Source organism: Phocoena sinus, chromosome 4 (assembly GCF_008692025.1).
Source record: "Phocoena sinus isolate mPhoSin1 chromosome 4, mPhoSin1.pri, whole genome shotgun sequence".
NCBI lineage: Eukaryota > Metazoa > Chordata > Mammalia > Artiodactyla > Phocoenidae > Phocoena > Phocoena sinus.
Window position 1 is genome coordinate 113,282,023 of NC_045766.1, and position 20,546 is coordinate 113,302,568.

Genomic DNA, 20,546 nt, shown 5'->3' on the forward strand with positions numbered 1-20,546 from the left:
AAAATAACTTATATCTAATTCTGTACCATCTTAAAAAAAATACTAGTTGAATCGGAAATCTATTTCCTGTGATGAATTTTTGCAATGCTTCTAAGTAGAGAGGAAGAAAACATGCCATTCTAGAAATATGCTCATGAATGTCATAGCTTTTGATATATAAACACAAACATGTCTATTAATTGTTCCTTTTTTTTTGGTAACATTCCAGTAACTTATCAGAGAGGAGGCGAAGCTGTGAGCAGTGGAGGGAGGTAACTATCCTGCTTGTTTTGTAGATTCTCAGGGGAATTCCAGGTATTTCTTCTTGTCTTCATCGATGACATCACTTTCTTTGCTTAAAAGGTTTAACTTAAAGGTGAAATTTGTTTAAATATTTCGGAAATACTCCATTCTGTTGTGCTGTGGAGCCAAGCTTGTTGATACACAAATGCACTTGATTGGAGCGGTTGCATCTTAGTCAGTGAACGCCAGAGGGAGCACTTTAACCGGGAAAGACAGACTTGCTGATTTAGCAGATGATTAAAAGGAGTTAAAGTAATTAAGCGATGGCATTTATGAAGATTAAGAAATATAGCTAGCTAACAGATACTATCAAAGAAAAAGTGTTCATTTGAAAACCTGCTGAACACAGCATTGGCTCATAAGTTGTTGTAGTTTATGTCCGTTTGTTTGTTCTTGTTATGAATTCAACGTAGTTCAGTCTCCATTTGCCGGAAAATATGTTGAAATAAAAGGAGAATCTAGGTAGCTTGTTAACACGGAGGGTTTTTTTTTTTTTCCCTCTCATTAAAATGAACCTCAATCCTACATTTATGATTTTTTGGTAATTATTATTCAGTGAACTATAATATATTCACAGAGAAATCACAAATTGATGTGACAGATGGCTGGAAGGGGCTGAAAGAAGGTATAAGTTACATGAGTCAAGCTTCAGGATTTTCTATGATAATTTTTTCTTTTCAAAAACAGTAACCTCTAGCTTAAGGTGTAAGAAAAAAAACCTTTTGACCAGAACCATTTTCTAATTCAAATTCAGTTAACTTATTGAGTGTCCTGCTTTGTATAGTTAGATATGTGGTTGCAGCTGGAAAAGATAAAAATAAGAAAGAGTGGTGAAAAGATTGTTGACCACCTTTAGCAAATGCTGTACAAATTTGACAATTAGCACTACTGTTTTCTTTCCTGGGTACTGCTGCTAGCTTCCTGTTTTCATACCTGTGAAACAAAGTCAGCCACTGAAAGACCCCAAAGCTAGGGAGGTCTTCATAAGGAATAAATCCACTTGATTCAGGAATTAAACCAGGGCATGTTTTTGCATCCGGGGCAATTCTGTCTGAATCATACCCCAGACATTCATGAAACAGTCTCTGGCATAAGAACATTCTCTCGTGGATAAATCTGGAACCTGATGCCATAGCCACCTCTCTACATGCGTATATTCATGACGGTAGACTTCAGCTTTCTCATTAATCAGATCTTACGAAAATGCTTATTGAGCATCTTCTGTGGGTTCTGCACCAGTCTCTGTGCATGAGCACACGCACAGATGTGCTTTCTCTCTCACACACACACGTGCGCACACGTATAAAATATGTCTAGTTTCTGCTGTAAAGGAATTTTCGACCTAGGTAGACCAGATTATCAAGGAGGAAATGATGGCAGGGATCTCTCAGTACCAAATGCTCGTTTCTTCAGCAGGACTGAAAAATTACAAAGTTCCATTTGGAAAGGTCGCTAAACCATCATGCAGAATTAACCTTCTGAATGTAAAAATAGTATAACGGTGAAATGGATTTATTTTAAATAACAAATAGAAATGATCTTTTTACCAAATAAAATGACAAGAAATGCTGGAATGTTATAGAGGCAACAGTTAAATAAAGATCTTAGAGTTAGTGCTCAAAATGACAGTTACATACACAATTTTAAATTTATTTATTCATCACACCTATTTATTGAATACCTACAATGTGACAGGCAGTGTTCTAGTTGCCTGGGATGCATCAGTGAGCAAAGTCAATAAAAGTTCCCGTCCTTCTGAATGTTACATTTAGTAGGGGAGATAGAAGATTAATAATAAACATTTTTTAAAATGTCAACTCTATAGTAGAAGCAGTTGGTGAGTGCTTTGGAAAAACCAGAACAGGGTAAGAGCATCAGGAATGCGTTAGGAAGAGGTCTCATTTTCTAGCCATTTGTGAGTGTGTGGTGTGTGTGTATGTGTGTTCTGTGTATGTGTGGTGTGTGTGTTCCATGATCCAGTGTGGTAAGAGAATGAACAGTGAGTCAGACTCTTGTACTTACTTCTCTGATGCCACCTCTTAAACATTGGATTCCCTCAGGCATCTCAGACTCTGTGAGCCCTCACTGTATCACCCGACTCATGTGGTTAATGACACCTAAGTCAAAATGTCAAGTCATCCTCTTTCCTGCATCTATTACTGCATTTCGTTGATCCTGCCTTCTTCTCCCTTCACTGTCGCTGTATTGTTTCACTTCAAGCTCTTTTTGTCCCTTGTCTAATCTGTTAAAATTGCTCCCAGCAGTCCTGCCTTCATCTACCTTCATTACAACTATTTCCTGTTAATTCCCTTTGCCCGTTGGAACCAGAATGAAATTTTGAAATGCATATGGATCATGTCTCTGAGCTTCTGAAGATCCCAGTTTCAGTAGAACACACCATATTTAAAATAGCAAGTCCAAACTGGGCAGAGCATGTGAAACCCACAACCTCTAGGGCCTTGTAGCCCTCCTCATATCTCTGTGTGCCACCCCCTACAATCCACTGTGTCAACCCACCTGCCAATCACCAATATTGCATTCTCTTCTATGCACTTATTACATCAGCCCGTAATGTGTCCCCCTTCCCCTTGTTAGTTGGCTGAGGTTCACCTGCTGTGTCCTCCGTGCGCTCCTTGTGCTGTATAAATACCACAGTTAAGCACCTAATAAGAGGTAATGCAATTAGCTTTTGTTTATATCAGGGGTCAGCAAATTATGGCTCTTGGTCTGAATTTGGTCTGACACCTGTTTTTGTAAATAAAGATCTGTTAAGATACAGCCAGACTCACTTGTTTACATATTGTCTATGACTGCTTTCCCACCACAACTGAAGAGTTAAGTAGTTGAAACAGAAAATATATGTCCCGCAAAGCCTAAAATGGTTGCCCTCTAATCCTTTATAGAAATAGTTTTCTAACTCCTGGCTTAAATGATTGTTTCCCACCATAGAATGTGAGATCCTGGAGTTAGAGGCTATGTGATTTATTAATCAATAATTAAATGCATGAATTTTTGTAATGCAATAAATGTAATTTATTGGATTATATCCATAAATTCAATATATGAATTATTGATCTTTGAAAGATATCACCAAAAAGTATCTAAAGAAGGAAGGGATGAGTTATCGAGTAAACAAATGTCAGAAGACTTGAGTTCATTCCTTGATGAGCGATTTTGGGGCCCTGGACATTTTCCTCTGATAAAGGAGAAGGTTGAGAGAGAAGGAGAACCTGAGAGCTCTCCTCGTTCTCTAAACTGTGAATTTCCCTCTTCACATTAAAGGGAAAACGAGGATGGCGGGAAGCAAAGAGACCTCTTCTCAACTTAAAAAGGGCAAAGGATTTGCAGTGTAATCCAGTGGTAGATCATGGATCTTAAGTGGCTGTTTCTATTCATTGGTTTTCCTTACCTCACACATCTCGATCTCCTCTTCCAAACAATGAAAACCTAGTTAAAATCCAAACCACAGCAGAAACCAGGAATCAGCAGAGAAAGCCTGAAGAAAGGCATAGGAAAGGCTAACCAGGTCGAGAATGCCAATAGCACATTTCCTGGCAGTGGGAGATGAGAGAGAAAGAGTTCAGGCCTCGCTTCTCTTTGAAGGACTGACCACTCTCAGCTCTATCCCTTGCTTCTTCCTGGGCTTCAGAATTCTTTCAAGCTATCGAAAGAAAGAGGAGACAGCCTACAGGCAACCCTTGCTGCTGGGCCCCTTCACTATTTTCCCCAGCCCCCGGACCCTTTAGTATCAGTATTTTATTTTGTGGTTTAGGAGTTCAAATAGGTTGGTTGGTTGGTTTGTTTTTGGAGTGAGTGATTGGAATGTCTGGAGTAACGGGAGCAGAGGAATTGAAGGTAATTGCCACATAATCATTTAAGTGCATCTGTCCTCTTTTCCTTTGTGACACAAAACTATCCCCTTAATATAAACAGGAAGTTAAATATGGTTTTTGGGAGCCCTAGTCTCTTCATTTCCCTGATAATATCTTTTTGAAGACAAGGAAAAAATAGGCAAAACTCATATATTAGCATGAAAATATAACAACTAACATGTTATATGATATATATGTATAAAATGGTTGCATTTTTATATATATAAAATATGGTAACATTATATAATATTTCCGACATATATTAATCACTATAAACAGCACTGTGTTTTGTTTTTGCTTCATTTCTTATTTTGGGGCAGCTAAATCTGTCTCATACACACTAGATCATCTTAAATGCATAAAGATAGCTTGAGAGATTGTTAGTTTCTAAAGACCCTAACACCCTTATCAGAGTACCTACATATGACCTTGACTTCCTCAGAGTTCTCTGAAATATACCCATGGCATTTTAAGATTCATTATGGGCCAGTAATCATGACTCAACCTTCTTCCCTAGATAATTAGCATTCCGAACAGAAGTCTGAACTGAAAGCTAGGATGTGAATTGTTAATCCTACTTCCTGTTGGAAAGCTCCCATACATATGAAAAGTTCTTTTCAGCCTCTGATGATATCAAAACGTTCGCTTTTAAAAGTGTTTTTCTGAGGGAATCGTAGCATGAAAATTTTGTCTATTCCTTTTGAAACGTGTAAGACAGGCTTGACCCGTACTTCAAACATCCTATACTATTTCTACAGTATCAAATATGGAGATTTATTTTTAATAACTTAAAAAGTGATAACACACTTTAAGCTCACGAGAAAATAAGGAAAGCTATAGACTACTAGGTGCAGAATTTCTATAACCAACATGGATTTCAAAAGCTCCAGATATCTGTGATGCAGCTTGCATTTAAATGTTTTAAATTGTAACAGGTCAGCAACATTGCTCTTCAAAGCATATTTTTATCAACAATTTTAACAGTGAATGTATTCAGTTTTAACGGCATTATTCTGAATGTTTAGACTTCAGACATTACCCCACTCTTCCTTTTATTAAGAACGTTTGAGGGTTTTAGGAAATTTCAGCACTCTCCGGTATATGTGTTTATAGTATTCTGGCTTAGAGTGTGGATTCTACAGACACACTCCTTGGATTTGAATCCCAGCTCTGCCACTTGCTCACTTTGTGTACCCACGCACAAGTGTCTTAACCTTTCTCAGGTATCTCAGTTTCCTAATCTTTAAAATCTGAATAATAATAGTAACTACTCTGTAGATTATTAGAAAGGTTAAATGAGTTAATACACATGAAGGTCAGAACAACGCCTCACACATTGTAAACAAAGGGTAAACATTCATTATTATTCCAGATATATGTATACACACATATATACATACATATACGTATACGGATATGTAACTTATAAATCCATATTTTTCATTTGAAGTGAATTATTCCTCAAATAACCATCATTTGCATAGAAACTTTCCTCGGTTGATTCTCTGTATGCCAGCATAGGAACCATGGTGAGTGAAATGTCAGGTTCTTGCTTCCCAAGTAAATGCAAGTGTGGTTATTGCACTTTAGCAAAGAAAATGAAAGCATGAAGAAAATCTTTTCAGACTCTGTAGTGCCAGTCTGTTTATTGTGGATCTGACAGTACATCATGCATCGTATCACCTCTTTTGCCGGATTATCAAATGGAGTCAGTATTGGAAAAGGACCTCAGGATTTCCATTCCTGGACTTCAGTCTGTGTCTCTGGCACTGGTGGTCCAGGGCTGCCATTAATAACTGCTGATGTACTTTGCATTCCCAATGCACAGTGAAAGAGGATTAACATCTGTCGTGCAAAAAAAAACATGAACGCTAATATTTCTTACAGTGGACAACGTTTTACCAGATTTAATTCAGTAGCTTTCCTTTGTTTATATAGGATTTAAGGCATCTTACATTGTCACCATCAGAAAATGTTGACAAGCTTACAGAACTGTGCACTGAAACACTGATGAGGCTCTCTGCAAAATGTCACAGAGCCCCAAACTCACTATCTCTGAAACATGGTTTTGAAGAAAAATATGCAAATGTGCTTACTGTGAAGCATCCTTTATCTCAGTAAAGAAGCTTGTTCCATTTTTTAATGAAGTTGTGAGAAGGATCATTATTTTTTAATGGGTCAAAAATTAAGAAATGCAAACTGTCTTAACGAGAATATTCTTTATGCTACTAAAACACTCCAAAATATAAGTATCCACATTTTTTAGATTCCATGTTTGATTTTTAGCCACTGTGACTGAAGGTGGAGTAGAGCATTACAAATGGTACAATATTTGTCTCACTGTTTACAACATAATGGCTCTATAAACAGAGGCGTGCCTCCGAACATTACATTAGAGTTGCCTTGTCTGTAAAATAAAAGGAATTAGTATATCTTTCAGCATAGTTGACCAAATTATTTGTGAGACTAGTGAGATGAAGAATTTTCTGGAATTCTGAATAGGAAATATCATTTGCTACTTATATAAAACTTGCTTTTATACATATTTTTTTCTTTAGGCCAGGACTTCTCAACATCAGTGAACCTGCCACGCAGCCATGGCTGGCAGACACGTGGCCTAATACTGGGAACAATCACAATGAGTGCTCCATCAACTGTTGCACAGCAGGCAATGGAAACAGCGACAGTAACCTGACCACGTATAGTCGCCCAGGTTAGAGGCACAGAGACAGCTTGATAGGCAAGCTTGGCATTGTTAGGAACAAGCCACGAGGAGGAGATAACTTTCGTTTTCTTCTCCTTAAACTGAAAATGAAATTTAATCAGCATTTTCATGAAATATTAACCATGGTTTAGCAAACTAGCCTGATTCAAATATTTTCTCCATCCCTATATCTCCACACCTCACCCTCCACCCAAAAATGTTTCTCAGTATGCAAAGGGAGAACGGAGAATATAAATTCTAGAAGAGATAGCAAATAAGGAAAAGTGAAATTATACAAAAGTATTCATCTTCATGAGAATGTATGTAATTTTAATTGTAGTTATTTATAGTATTTATTTTAAAGATTTTAAGAATAAAGCAGATCAATAGATCTGTAGTTTGAGTGAACCAAATTTTTAATAGCAGCAACAATAATAATTATATGGTGGTAATAAATAACTTTAAATGAAAGCTAACTGAATTTCAAAATTATATTTTTATAGTATACTAGTAAATCCTAAGATACAAGAAATATATATCTTTTGCAGGTGTGTATACTAATACTAATTTTGTATTGTGTCTTTTTGGTTCAGAAATATGTGTGGTAAATTGCTCGTTAAAATCTCATGCTAAAACATGACAGTAAAATTCGGATGTAGAATATGCAAAGGAAAAAACAGAAAATTACAAATAATTCTTACAAAAAACCTTTTAACATTCATTCACAATAGAGGAAATATAAAAAGAATCATAAAGAATCAAAATATATGACTATAGAAGTAAAATGGAGTTAAGGAAAAAGGGAAATAGAACATGGCATTTAAGTAAAAAGTGTGATGCACCATAAAGAACAAATCATAGTCTCCGTTGGATATGGATATGGAAATGATATATCCATGTGACCAAGTCCATGTTCTCTAGAGGTCCATGTTCTAGTTGTCTAGAAGAAGTGCTCACATAATTATAAGTAAAAGAAAGATTATGCTGAGCCCAATAAAAGAAAAAATGACAATATCCATTTAAATTAATATGTAGAGCTGTGTTGTCTAATATGGTAGCTTCTGGCTTCAGGTGGCTATTTAAGTTTAAATTTAATAAAGTACCATTTAAAATCCAGTTCCTCATTTGCACTAGCCACATTTCAAGTGGCTAGCTAACCCTATGTGGCTAGTGGCTGTCACGTTAGACAATGCAGAATAGAGCGTGTCCATCATCTGAGAGAGTTCTATTGGATATTACTCACATGGAAAGATTAGCAAAGAAAAACGAGATTGCCAAAACCATATTGCCATTAAAAATATTGTTTAACCACTATTATATAAAACTTAATACCTAGAAATTAGAAATAAGAATTACTAAAAGCCAGATTGATCAGATATCCCTGATCCCTGATCATTTGTTGTTGAAATGCGGGGTGGTTGAATTCAGTAGGATAGAGAAGTTGGAGATTTTTCTTAAAACTCTATTCAGTTTTACATCTTTAGTAGTGACCGTGTTAATTTATCATTTTTTAGGATATCCAGTTGAAAACTTATCCTCAAGGTGACCTGTTAATGTTGTAGCCACCATGAATTAAAATAGTGGTATTTTTACTATTATAACTTGACTAATTTTTTATTTTAAAAATGTTTCAATTTTAAATGATGATTTAAGTTCTTCCTGCTGTTTGAATATTTTCAGCTACAGGCTTTGAATATTTCCTATATATATATATATATATATATATATAAAATATATATATATATATATATTAGTTATTTCACTCAAATATTTAAAGAAAGGGAAAATTAGGGTGAAATTGAAATATTAGACATATTAGGTATTATTTCAGGTGTTATTTGATAAATTGCCCTGGCTACTTTGATTCATTTTGCCATCATTATTGTCATTTTATACTTCTTGAGGTGTCATTATGAAACCATGAAAAATGATTACATAACATCTTTTCCTGATAATGATTATCCTGCATGACCAAGGGAGAAAACTAATAAAATTCTCCTGAGCACTATTTACTGTCACTTTACCTCTGTTCCTCATATTTTTTGAGTAGAGTTATTTTATAAAATATTGAAATCTCAAGTTCTTTCATCTGAGGGCAGAGGGTTTTTTTTTTTTTTTTTTTTTTTTGGTCTGGATTCTTAACCTATAAGCTTAACTAGTAACTTCAAATAGTTCAGTAACTCCAGACTAGAAAATGTTAAGTTGGCACATAAAGATATTCGTGTATATATTATTTTAGTGCAATTCCCATTAATGGGGCTGTTAAAGGAAAATTATTTAATTTGGGTGCATTATTTATAAACTGTGTAACACTAGCAGAAGTTCAGAATTATTTAGGCTCCATATAAATTACATGTCCTCTCTTATTCACTCAATTTTTCTTTAGAAAGAACATTTGACTATGTTCTTTAGAAAGGACATAAGAATATTTGGTCCTTTTTATTCATTATATTTAAGCCCATTTATACTTTATAGAACAGTTTTACTGTGACTCACAAAACTACTTACAAGGAAATTGAAAACGAATAACCATGCAGAATGACTTTTTCCTTTTCCTCTCCATTGCACATAGCTGATTGTATAGCAAATTATAACAACCAACTGGATAACAAACAAACAAATCTGATGCTCCCTGAGTCAACTGTTTATGGTGATGTGGACCTTAGTAACAAAATCAATGAGATGAAAACCTTCAATAGCCCAAATCTGAAGGATGGGCGTTTTGTCAATCCATCAGGGCAGCCCACCCCTTATGCCACCACCCAGCTCATCCAGTCAAACCTCAGCAACAACATGAACAATGGCAGTGGGGACTCCAGCGAGAAGCACTGGAAACCGTCCGGACAGCAGAAACAAGAAGTGGCACCAATTCAGTATAACATCATGGAGCAAAACAAACTGAACAAAGGTGAAGAGCCTTGCCTTTATTCCCATCCTTTTCTGTATTGGCGTCCTTAACCCTTCAGCACTACATGCCGAAGCTTGTCTGCAACTAGCGTGTGAAATCTTTCCTTGGTCGCTAAGGTTTTCTTATTTCTTTGGTTTCAAAATTTCCAGTGTCAAAAAGTTAATTAGCACAACAATAACCTTGGAATATTGATTTTAGAATAATATATAAGTATTTTCAAATGGTTTGAGATTAATTTAAATTTAATCGTAGGTGAGGGATGGCTCAGGACAATCTTTTATTCATAAGGCAGATGTACAACCATCACAATACCTCACACTTTAAATAAACAGACTCTCCCATTCTTTCCACTCGAGAATGGAAGATAATTGCTTCTGCATGGTCACATAAACGAATGGCTTTTTTATCAAACTGAAGAAAAATAATTAAATTAAACTTGAACTGGAGAAGCGGTTCAGTTTGTTATATTTCTCCTACCTCATGTGATTACTAAGACTGCTGCAATGTATGATTTCAGAACCTAAATTTCTTTGGGTAACCTGATTTGAAGTCCGTCACGATAGAACCTAAAATAAATTCTTAGTGTTAGCTTGTTGCAGCAGAATAATATTTTATGGCCTGAAGGGAATGTTTCTCTGTTACAATATGGGTGAGTTGGAAGAGATAGGTATTTGATTTCTTTGTAGTCCCTCAGACTACTGCTTTAATAACATGATTTGTAAAGTTAGACCTCTGGAAATAAAGGAATTGCTCCGATTTGAATAGGTCAGGACAATTGTGTATGAGTGTCCAGGTAAAGAATACATTTAATTACAGATAATTGGAAACACAGATTTATTTTTTTTTTAGGTTTGAGTTGGGAACAACTTATCACAGTTGGAGACTGCAAAAAGATAACTTAAGACGAACATTTCATTTAAGTTAGTGTTGTACGTTTTAATTTAATAATACAGTTATCTTGCTTTTTTCCCCCAGTTTAAGGAAACATTTGATTGGTATAATAACCCAACTCAATAAATATTTTTTTAACCATTTTTTTTCTCAAAGTATAGTTGATGTACACTATTATATAAATTACAGGTGTACAACATAGTCATTCACAATTTTTAAAGGTTACAGTCCATTTATAGTTATAAAATACTGGCTATTTTCCTTGTGTTGTACAATATGTCCTTGTAGCTTATTTTATAAATAATGGTTTGCAACTGTTAGTCCCCCACCCCTATATTGCCCCTTCCCCTTCCCTCTCCCCACTGGTAACCACTAGTTTTTTCTCTATATCTGTGAGTCAGCTTCTTTTCTGTTATATTCACTAGCTTGTTGTATTTTTTAGATTCCACATGTAAGTGATATCATACAATATTTGTCTTTCTCTGTGTGACTTATTTCACTTAGCATAATATATGAGTTCATGACAAAGGCTGACAAAGATGAATAGGAGAGTTTCTGTAATTGTAAAGTTTACAGTGGGAATTCAAACTATTGTCATATTATTCCTGTATAGTATATGGCTTTATTGTGGACTTTGGAAAGGTCTGACAGTCCTCTGTACAAGTATTTCAGAGCTCTGATTTATTGTTTATACTGCTTATAAACAGACTTGGTACGTCAAAGTATAATGAAGTCACTGGAATGCAGCTAGCCTGACAGATTATTACTCAGTAAATTCCAGTGGTGAGTTTATCATTTGTATTTTCACCTCTGCCTAAGTAAGCAGAAGCATTTGTGGGAGACTGAGATACTTCATCTTCTTAACATGGATATATTTTTTATTAGCTATAACCTTCCTGGCAAGTTTCAGTTTTATTTTATTATTTTATTTTTTTTAATGATTCACACACATGACATTTTCCCGATCTCTTGTTATTAAAATTATTTTGTTACTCTATTTTTAAAGATAAGAAGTCAAACAAGTCTGATTTCTGCCTTAGCTAACTTATAAGTATTTTAAAAGAAGAAATAGTCCCTGGTAGGATTCATTCCAGTTCATGTGTAGAAGATGATGCAATGAGTTTGTATTTTATAAATCTTAAAGGAGACATGTTTAAAGATCTTGATTTTTTTCTTGACCTTTCATTCTGAACACTTACGTACATCTTAGCAGGTGATCAACATGATAGTTTGAAAGCTTAGTCGTTGGTAAATGATTGAGGCACCAAAATAAATGTTTACTTTTTTTCCCATCTGAAATGTCTAGATTATCGAGCAAATGACACAATTCCTCCAACTATCCCATACAATCAATCATATGACCAGAATACAGGAGGATCCTACAATAGTTCAGACCGGGGCAGTAGTACATCTGGTAAGTAAGGGAAACCAAGGAGAAAGCCAATCTCTCCTTTAAAAGGATGGTACGTTTCAAGATTACAACTTGAATGCTAATGATCTGATATGTGTATATGACATGTCTAATCACTTTATATGATTTGAATCTTCCAGGGATGGGTCTTGTCTCTGCAATTGGAGGGACTGTTCACTCACTAAACCATTTTTTTTTAACATCTTTATTGGAGTATAATTGCTTCACAATGGTGTGTTAGTTTCTGCTGTATAACAAAGTGAATCAGCTATACATATACATGTGTCCCCATATCTCCTCCCTCTTGCGTCTTCCTTCCACCCTCCCTATCCCCCCTCTAGGTGGTCACAAAACACCGAGCTGATCTCCCTGTGCTACCATTTTTTGTGTTCTATTTGGTAACAAAGATCGAGGCTCCTATTTTCCTCCTTGTTAAAAACCTTTATTAAAACCAGAAGCATGACTTAATCTTTAAAGGCAGTTGAAACTTTTTTCCATCTCAGCAAAAATATAACTTAAAAATGTTGCACATATAGTTAATCTGCTAAATATGTTACCATTTGAAGGAAGGCTATTAAAGCATATAAAATTTGAGTACACTTGAGCAGAATCAAAAACCTAAGCAATAATATCATGAGATTAGATACAGTTGGAACCTGCCTCAGTTTATAATCTCTCTACTATCCCTCACTCAGTTCTTGCTCTAAAACCTCGTAAAGCAACTTCCCAACTTCAGTCTTTAAGTGCCTCAGAAGCCACATTGAAGCCTCTTCCCTGTGGTCTTCATGCTGTTGCAGCTGTTTGCCAGCTGTTTTCCTGATAGGGGTTGCAGATGTGAGCTTGCTGGTACTTAAGTCCTGTTTTTCTAATTAAAGACGGTTCATTATTAGAACTAACATGTGGCACCACAACAAGTCATACCACAGTGAGAACAAAACCAATTGATCTTGACTCTAGTTTGTTTCTCCAGGAGAGGATAGAAATATTACTTCCTAGCAACTGGATTAAAGTTGCTGGTAGGTGCTTTTAGCCAAATGTCTCTAACTCTCTTCTGTAATGGAGATGGTATTTGCATTTTACCATCTTCCCTTGACTAAGGCATGCTGATTTGGCATTTTCTAGGCTGTGTTTTGTCACTGATTGAAATTGTTTCTATTTGAATTAAGGATCTTAGAAATAGCTCCTATACCTTTCTAGATCTACTCTTGTTCTACTATATATGGTTTGATTTTTTTTTTTAACAATCAAATCTTATCAAACAACTTTTTTTTTTCTTTTTCGAAGTAAGTAAACCCTAAAATTAAGGGAAAAATTTCAAGGATGTACTCTTGGGAAAAGTATATGAAATATTTTCATATTTGATATCTCATGGCGTTTCTTCTTTGAATTCTTAGCCACTTAAAGAGAAAAACATGTCTTAATGGAAAAAAAATGATTCTAGGTTGTTAATATTCAATTGACTTTCTTCATCCCTCAGCTTAGATACATATGTGGTAAAAAGATACAAAGATGTGAAATCTGAGGGTAATTAGGGGAGAGAATGAAGCAATTAAATTAAGTGTAGGAGAGATTTGTGATGTTAGGCCTTTCAGGACAGACGGAGTTGTTACAGTAGATGTATGGCAGGAAGTCAAGAGGAAGGCTCTGGGGATAGTCAACTCCACAATACATGCATAGCCATTCCAATACAGGACAACTGAGTGGAGGAAGAGAGAATGGAGACACATAAGCAGAAGCCTGACCGTCATAATTTATGAATAACAGCATGTCCCTCAGCCCACACTTGGTGCAGTAACATACCAGTGCAAGAACATCTGGCTTAACAAACACTGCCATTAGAAAATTTCCAAGTGACTTTAAAAAAATAAGACTCATTGAATATACTCAGACTTGGTTTCATGTACCATGTAACTTGGAACTGTTTCAGAAAGGTTTAAAAAAAAAGATCAAGACAATTCACTGAATTTAAGGGATCATATGAGAAAAATAATTATAGACTCATTGTCTATAATTTACCTAAGAATCTAAAATGTATCATATTGGAGGAGGAGGATAAAGACCATTTTATCCCCAAATATCTTTTGACCTAAAATTATTTTAGAATGAATATACCAAAATGTGCAGCTACCTGTGTTTAAAGAATATGCCAAATCTAATATCAGAACATTGGGTAACTTGAATAATTGAGCTATTCTGAATTTCTAAGAATGTTCAAGCAACATTATTTCACTCTAAGCCATAATTTTATAGAAACAGTGGCTAAAAACATTTCTGTTCCTTTTTTTTTTTTTGCGGTACGCGGGCCTCTCCCTGTTGTGGCCTCTCCTGTTGCGGAGCACAGGCTCCGGACGCGCAGGCTCAGCAGCCATGGCTCACGGGCCCAGCCGCTCTGCGGCATGTGGGATCCTCCCGGACCGGGGCACGAACCCGTTTCCCCTGCATCGGCAGGCGGACTCTCAACCGCTGCACCACCAGGGAAGCCCCATTTCTGTTCCTTTTTAAAAATCATTTTTCTGCTTCTTTTGTTGTTAGATATATTAGTTCTTCCAGCAATTACTTTCACCTGCACCTGCCTTTCTGACAAAAACGAGTAATTTCATTGTGCCTAAAACACTTCAATGGACAAGTACAAATTATATATACTCAGTGATTTAATGCAACAGTGGAAATGTAATAGATCGCATCTGTATCACATTGTATTTTAGGTTCCAGCAATTAAACAATAGAAAGGCAATTCAGAAAATATGTCTTCAGCTCATTTGTTTTAGATGATAATCCATAATGCAATTAATTGCTGCAAGAAGATCACTATTAATGATATGACTTGTAAAATTCATTTATGATTTTATTGCTTTTTCCCTATTTATTTTGCAGTTAAACTTGGCAATATTCTGCGTCTTCTATCGTACAAAGTGCTGTTTAAAATTAATGAAGAAGAGTGTGTTTATCTCTCTCTCTATATGAATCGTAAGGTCATATTTACAGAAAATAATTAACCTGTGGATAATAGAAAAGATTTAAAGTCCAGAAGTAAAAGACTTGCATTTTATTTCTTTTCAAGGGAGTCAAGGGCACAAGAAAGGGGCACGGACACCCAAGGTACCAAAACAAGGTGGCATGAACTGGGCAGACCTGCTTCCTCCTCCCCCGGTGCATCCACCTCAGAGCGCTAGTGAAGAGTACAGTATTTCCGTAGATGAAAGGTAAGAGGGATTTTAGGACAGAGGTAAGTGGAATAATATGATTCCTTAAACCATGTTAAGTAAGTGTTAAACTCAATCACCAAGGGAGACTGACTCCTAGGGTCCATGAACATCTGTCTCTGAATAAAACATTTGTCTCTGAGCTACTGATAGCTCAGCACAACTTAAAAACCCTCCTCAGTGTTGCCAAAAAAAGGAATTTGCATCTTGGAAGCTTCTTTTGGGACTAAGAGTCATGAGTCGAATACACACACACACACTTACATCTATACACACACATAGTTTACATATTTATATTTACAAATATTTTACATCGTATACACACAGTTTACATATATGATCATGAATATATATGAATTTATGTGAGATCACATATATATCACTCTCTGTATATGATTTTGTATTTTTCAAATATCAGAACTTCTGTTGCACATCTCTAAACTTTCATAAAATAATTGTATGGATTTATACCACAGCCACTGTATCCTGAAAACTGTTTGTTCTTAGATATTATCACATTCTGCTGAAAACTGTAGAAATTTAAACTTACTGAATTGTCTCTCTCAAGGATTTTACAAGTGTAAATAATCCACACGACAGCAATTAGGAAGTTAGCGTGCTTCTTCCTCACTCCAGATTCTGTAGAACTGGACATGGTCCCGCCCAGCCAAACAAAACAGCAGCTTCACTAGTGTGATCAGTGGAGAATTCACACAAAAAATACAAATCGACCTGAAAATACAGTCTTTCTAATGACTATTATAGAAATGAAGACATTGTTCTTTCATTCTCCACAACAAAACAAAACAAAACAAAACACAGTTTTGCAGTTCCAGCTATGCCAGGAAACAAAGTCTCTGTACTTTAATTTTCCAGTCACTGAATTAGTGAGTACTGTACCATTGCTCCTAGGAGAAGTGCAGGGTTAGGTTCCTGCAAGCCTCTGGTCACAACATTTTTGTCAGTCCATCCATACATAACCTTGTTTTATGTGTGTTTTTGTTTAAAGACACCCTATTTACTATGTACTGTTGATTCATTAGCATTGAATTCACAGCCAACGTCACTGTAAGTCATTCTTGAACAAGGCTTATCTAATACACATATTTTCTCCATTAACGCACATCACAACCTTCTTGCCCTTGGGAACCTTAGACATCCCTAAAGCACTACACTTGGGGGTCATTTTAAACAGGGAACTCACCAATATAAAGCAAAAAAAAAGAAGAAAAAAATGAGAGAGAGTGAACAACATGGCACTATAGGCCATAAAAAGGAGCTGAAACAAGAAGGTGGAGTGTTGTCTTGTTTGACCTCAGCCAGGAATGTATGCATCAGGTGACTCAAATTTTTTGCTTCTCTGCACATGTCCATGAATGACCACAAAAGCGCTATGGGTATTGACTTTGGGTTACAAACTTTTTTTAGCAAGTAGGTGAATCTGCAAATATGGAATGTGCAAATAACCAGGATTGGCTGTATTTTTAAAAATTCATTTACTGGGCTATATTAACAATATTCATTACTATTTTAGTCCACCAAAAATAGGAATAAAATGAAATAAGTCAACATAGTTTAACAAAAAAAAATACAAGGGATGCAACTGTGCCCAAAAAAGAAAGGCTGATTCTGGGAAGAATGAAGCTTTCCTGATTTGCTGCTTTTTTTGTTTATTTGTTTTTGTTTTTTGTTTTGTTTTTTTTGCGGTACGCGGGCCTCTCACTGCTGTGGCCTCTCTCGTTGCGGAGCACAGGCTCCGGACGCGCAGGCTCAGCGGCCATGGCTCACAGGCACAGCCGCTCCGCGGCATGTGGGATCTTCCCGGTCCGGGACACGAACCCGTGTCCCCTACATCGGCAGGCGGACTCTCAACCACTGCGCCACCAGGGAAGTCCACTGCTTTTGTTTTTGAGCTTAACGAGTGAGAAGTTTCTCAATCAAGAGGAGGGGTTTTTTGGACATTGAGACCACAGAGGGATGTGGACTAACATGAGAACTAATATGAAACACATGGTAGAGAGTGAGAGGAAGCTGGGAAGGCAAGTGTAAACCAGATTATACAGGTACTTGAATGCCTTGTTTAGGTCCTCGTACTTTATCCTCTAGGCAATTAAAGAGCCATTTAAACTGGGAAGGCAAGTGTAAGCCAGATTATACAGGTACTTGAATGCCTTGTTTAGGTCCTCGTATTTTATCCTCTAGGCAATTAAAGAGCCATTTATTACTTTAAAGCAGGTGAATAACCAGAGAGTGATGCATATTATAATAAAGTAATTTTGGAAGCAATGTGAGGATTGAGAAGAAGGAGTAGATTTTAGAGATTTTTTTAGAAGTAGAATAGAAATGAACTGGGGAACAGTTTGAGGTAGAAGAGAGAGAGAAATGTCAGGATGAATACAAGATACCTAGGAAACACAGGAAAAAGTGTCCAAGAGGAATATGGTAGGATTAGTTCAGTAAAAGAAGATACAAAGAAATCATGTTATATGAGCATCAACTTTCCTGAGTTCTGGTAAACAAGGCAGGTGGTGGAGAATGAACAAGAGAGAGGGGTAACATGAACACAATTTATATAATGCATTAAGTTACTTCCATTCTAATTAATAACCATATGCCCTGAGGTAAAAGAGAAAGTCATGAATGTTCCCCAGATCCATTTAGAGCTTCCACATAGCTCTAGCAGAGGAGTAGAAGGGACATTTTATTGTTTATTGATTATTTTATTTATTGTGTTTTTCATTCAGCATCCTAAATGCAAGCCATGTACTTTATTTTGTGCTCAACTGAAGAAATAGTGATCTATTATAATTTTAGAGGAAAAGTGGGTTATATTGGACTAATAGCTTGATCTCCAATGTACCTCCCTCTGAAGGGATTTTCAAGAGTAATTTTTCACAGAGGTTAGCATATCATCTTTGGATTATTTGCAGGACCGTCCTTGAGTCATCCTTTAGAGAGCATGTTGAGTTGGAGGGATAGAATATATCAAACACTTTTGGGGTTTACTAAATTAAACTATGTTAAATAGATTTCTTTATTGCATGACTTCTCAGAGCCTGTAATGAGCCAATTAAATTGTAATCCCTCAGAGAAAAAAATGTTATATATAACAATTCACACACATTTATGACAGTGAACTATTTTTTTTAAACAATACCTTCTTAACGTGGCCAGAAGATTCAGATTTCAAAAGCAATCCAAAGTTGATATTTCACTAACTATACAAATAGTTTATTTGAATAACCTGAAATCAATCTAAGCGTCCTTATAATTTGTTTTAGCTATGACCAAGAAATGCCATGTCCCGTGCCACCAGCCAGGATGTATTTGCAACAAGGTGAACTAGAAGAGGAGGAAGATGAACGAGGCCCCACTCCTCCTGTGCGGGGAGCTGCTTCTTCTCCAGCTGCCGTGTCTTACAGCCATCAGTCCACTGCCACTCTGACCCCCTCTCCACAGGAAGAACTCCAGCCCATGTTACAGGATTGTCCGGAGGAGATCGGCCACATGCAGCACCAACCCGACAGGAGGTACGTTGTTACCAGTCTTTACTGACAAATCAGATAATTTCCACTCCTAAGTGGCATTTACAGAACGCTATTACATGAAGTAATTTTCAGGTCACATGGGGCTTTTTTCCAGTATCATCACACAGTATGCCTTGGTAATTAGCATATCAAGTAATATTGTTGATCAGAACATTAGATTAATTGATCCCAGTGAACTTGCAACCATAAAATAATGTGCCTTAATTCTCACCCACTTATGATAATTGCATTCATAAACAGGTGGAGATCATGTAGTAAATATATGGGTTGCTAATCTTGTAACATTTTATTGATGATGGGTAATTTTAGTTTTCTTTATGCATGGGCATGTCACTTCTTTAGTCTGTGAAGAATAGATTTTTCTCCTTTTATTTTTTGTTTTTAATAACTTTTTTTTTTGGCTGCGTAGGGTCTTCCTTGCAGCACGCAGGCTTCCCTCTAGTTGTGATGTGCGGGTTTTCTCTTCTCTAGTTGTGGCGCGTGGGCTCCAGGGCACGTGGGCTCTGTAGTTTGCAGCACGCAGGCTCTCTAGTTGAGACGCACGAGCTCAGTAGTTGTGGCGCACAGGCTTAGTTGCCCCGAGGCATGTGGGATCTTAGTTCCCCGACCAGGGATCCGAGCCCTCATCCCCTGCATTGGAAGGCAGATTCTTTACCGCTGGACCACCAGGGAAGTCCCTCTCCTGTCTTTTAAAATTAGGTCTGCAGAATGATTTGTTTTTTCATAGCTGTAATGTTACAGAAGCATGAATTTGGTGTATTCATTTTGTGTTGACTCAGGTACCTTTATTTTGATTGAATGTTAGGTTGCAGTCCTTTTGTCCAAGCTACTTAGTAGTGTGTGTTTGTGTGTGTGTGTGCGTGTGTGTTTCTTAGACTTTCTTTAACCTATATGTTCAGCATTGCTAACGAGTACATTTTTGTTTTGCACAAATCCTTCACTTGGCATTTCTACCACATAAAAGCTATTGCTGCATCATGTCAGCACTTCTCTCACTACTGATGATCTTGTTTGTGCTATTTTATTGCCCTTAACACATTACATATATATTACTCTCTGTATTCCTAATATCATTTGAAACTGAGTATATTATTTGCCCCAGAAGATCTCCTTCAATATTCTTGAATGAATAACAAATTCTGGTTTATGCTGCTTGAATTCTGTAGGTTAAAATAGAATTTGCAGTGTTTATTAACTATTCTACGAGTAAGAGGTTTTTGCCAAATTTAACTCATATACTCTCTAAAATGAAGGAAGCAGTTAAATTTTCTTCTGTGTGACAAGGGGGAAGTTGGATTGCCAGACATTTAACTTTAGTATTATTAACCCATGGAACTTCATGAAGATTGAGAATAAATAAGGCATCTCTTTTCCCTATTAAGGTCACAAGCATCTCTGCCACTCTTATTCGGAGAAAATGAGACGCTAATAGAGGCTGTTAGCTCTGAAATACCTCAACATTCTTTTCTCATTCTTTCAAATTACCTATTTCCTCACCATCCTCCTCTGTGTTACAAGTGGTACACCCAGTATCTTCTTCCTGGCCAGCTCTTCTTTTGTGTTCCTTATGTCATCCTCTTCACCTTTCTCGATCACGATCAAAAAGCAGCTTATCTATCTTGACTTTTCAGCCTCTTTCTCTTCAATCCTTTTTCTTCACTGTTAACCCTACTGCATTTTTTTTTTTTATTGGAGTATAATTGCTTTACAGTGTTGTGTTAGTTTCT

The 20,546-nt window shown here is 36.4% G+C and overlaps 1 protein-coding gene across 10 annotated transcripts in view; it reads left to right on the plus strand.

Moving 5' to 3' along the window:
- ROBO1 (roundabout guidance receptor 1) overlaps positions 1-20,546 on the plus strand; it is a 403,232-nt gene that overhangs the window by 352,663 nt on the left and 30,023 nt on the right. For 6 of the 10 annotated variants that reach the window (XM_032630727.1, XM_032630729.1, XM_032630728.1 and 3 more), the window contains 6 exons: positions 209-251; positions 6,713-6,867; positions 9,431-9,766; positions 11,964-12,071; positions 15,130-15,271; positions 18,553-18,801. In XM_032630727.1, the coding sequence (XP_032486618.1) occupies positions 209-251; positions 6,713-6,867; positions 9,431-9,766; positions 11,964-12,071; positions 15,130-15,271; positions 18,553-18,801 (1,033 nt within the window). The remainder of the gene's footprint in view (positions 1-208; positions 252-6,712; positions 6,868-9,430; positions 9,767-11,963; positions 12,072-15,129; positions 15,272-18,552; positions 18,802-20,546) is intronic. The other 4 variants (XM_032630732.1, XM_032630734.1, XM_032630733.1 and 1 more) reach the window with 1 other exon arrangement.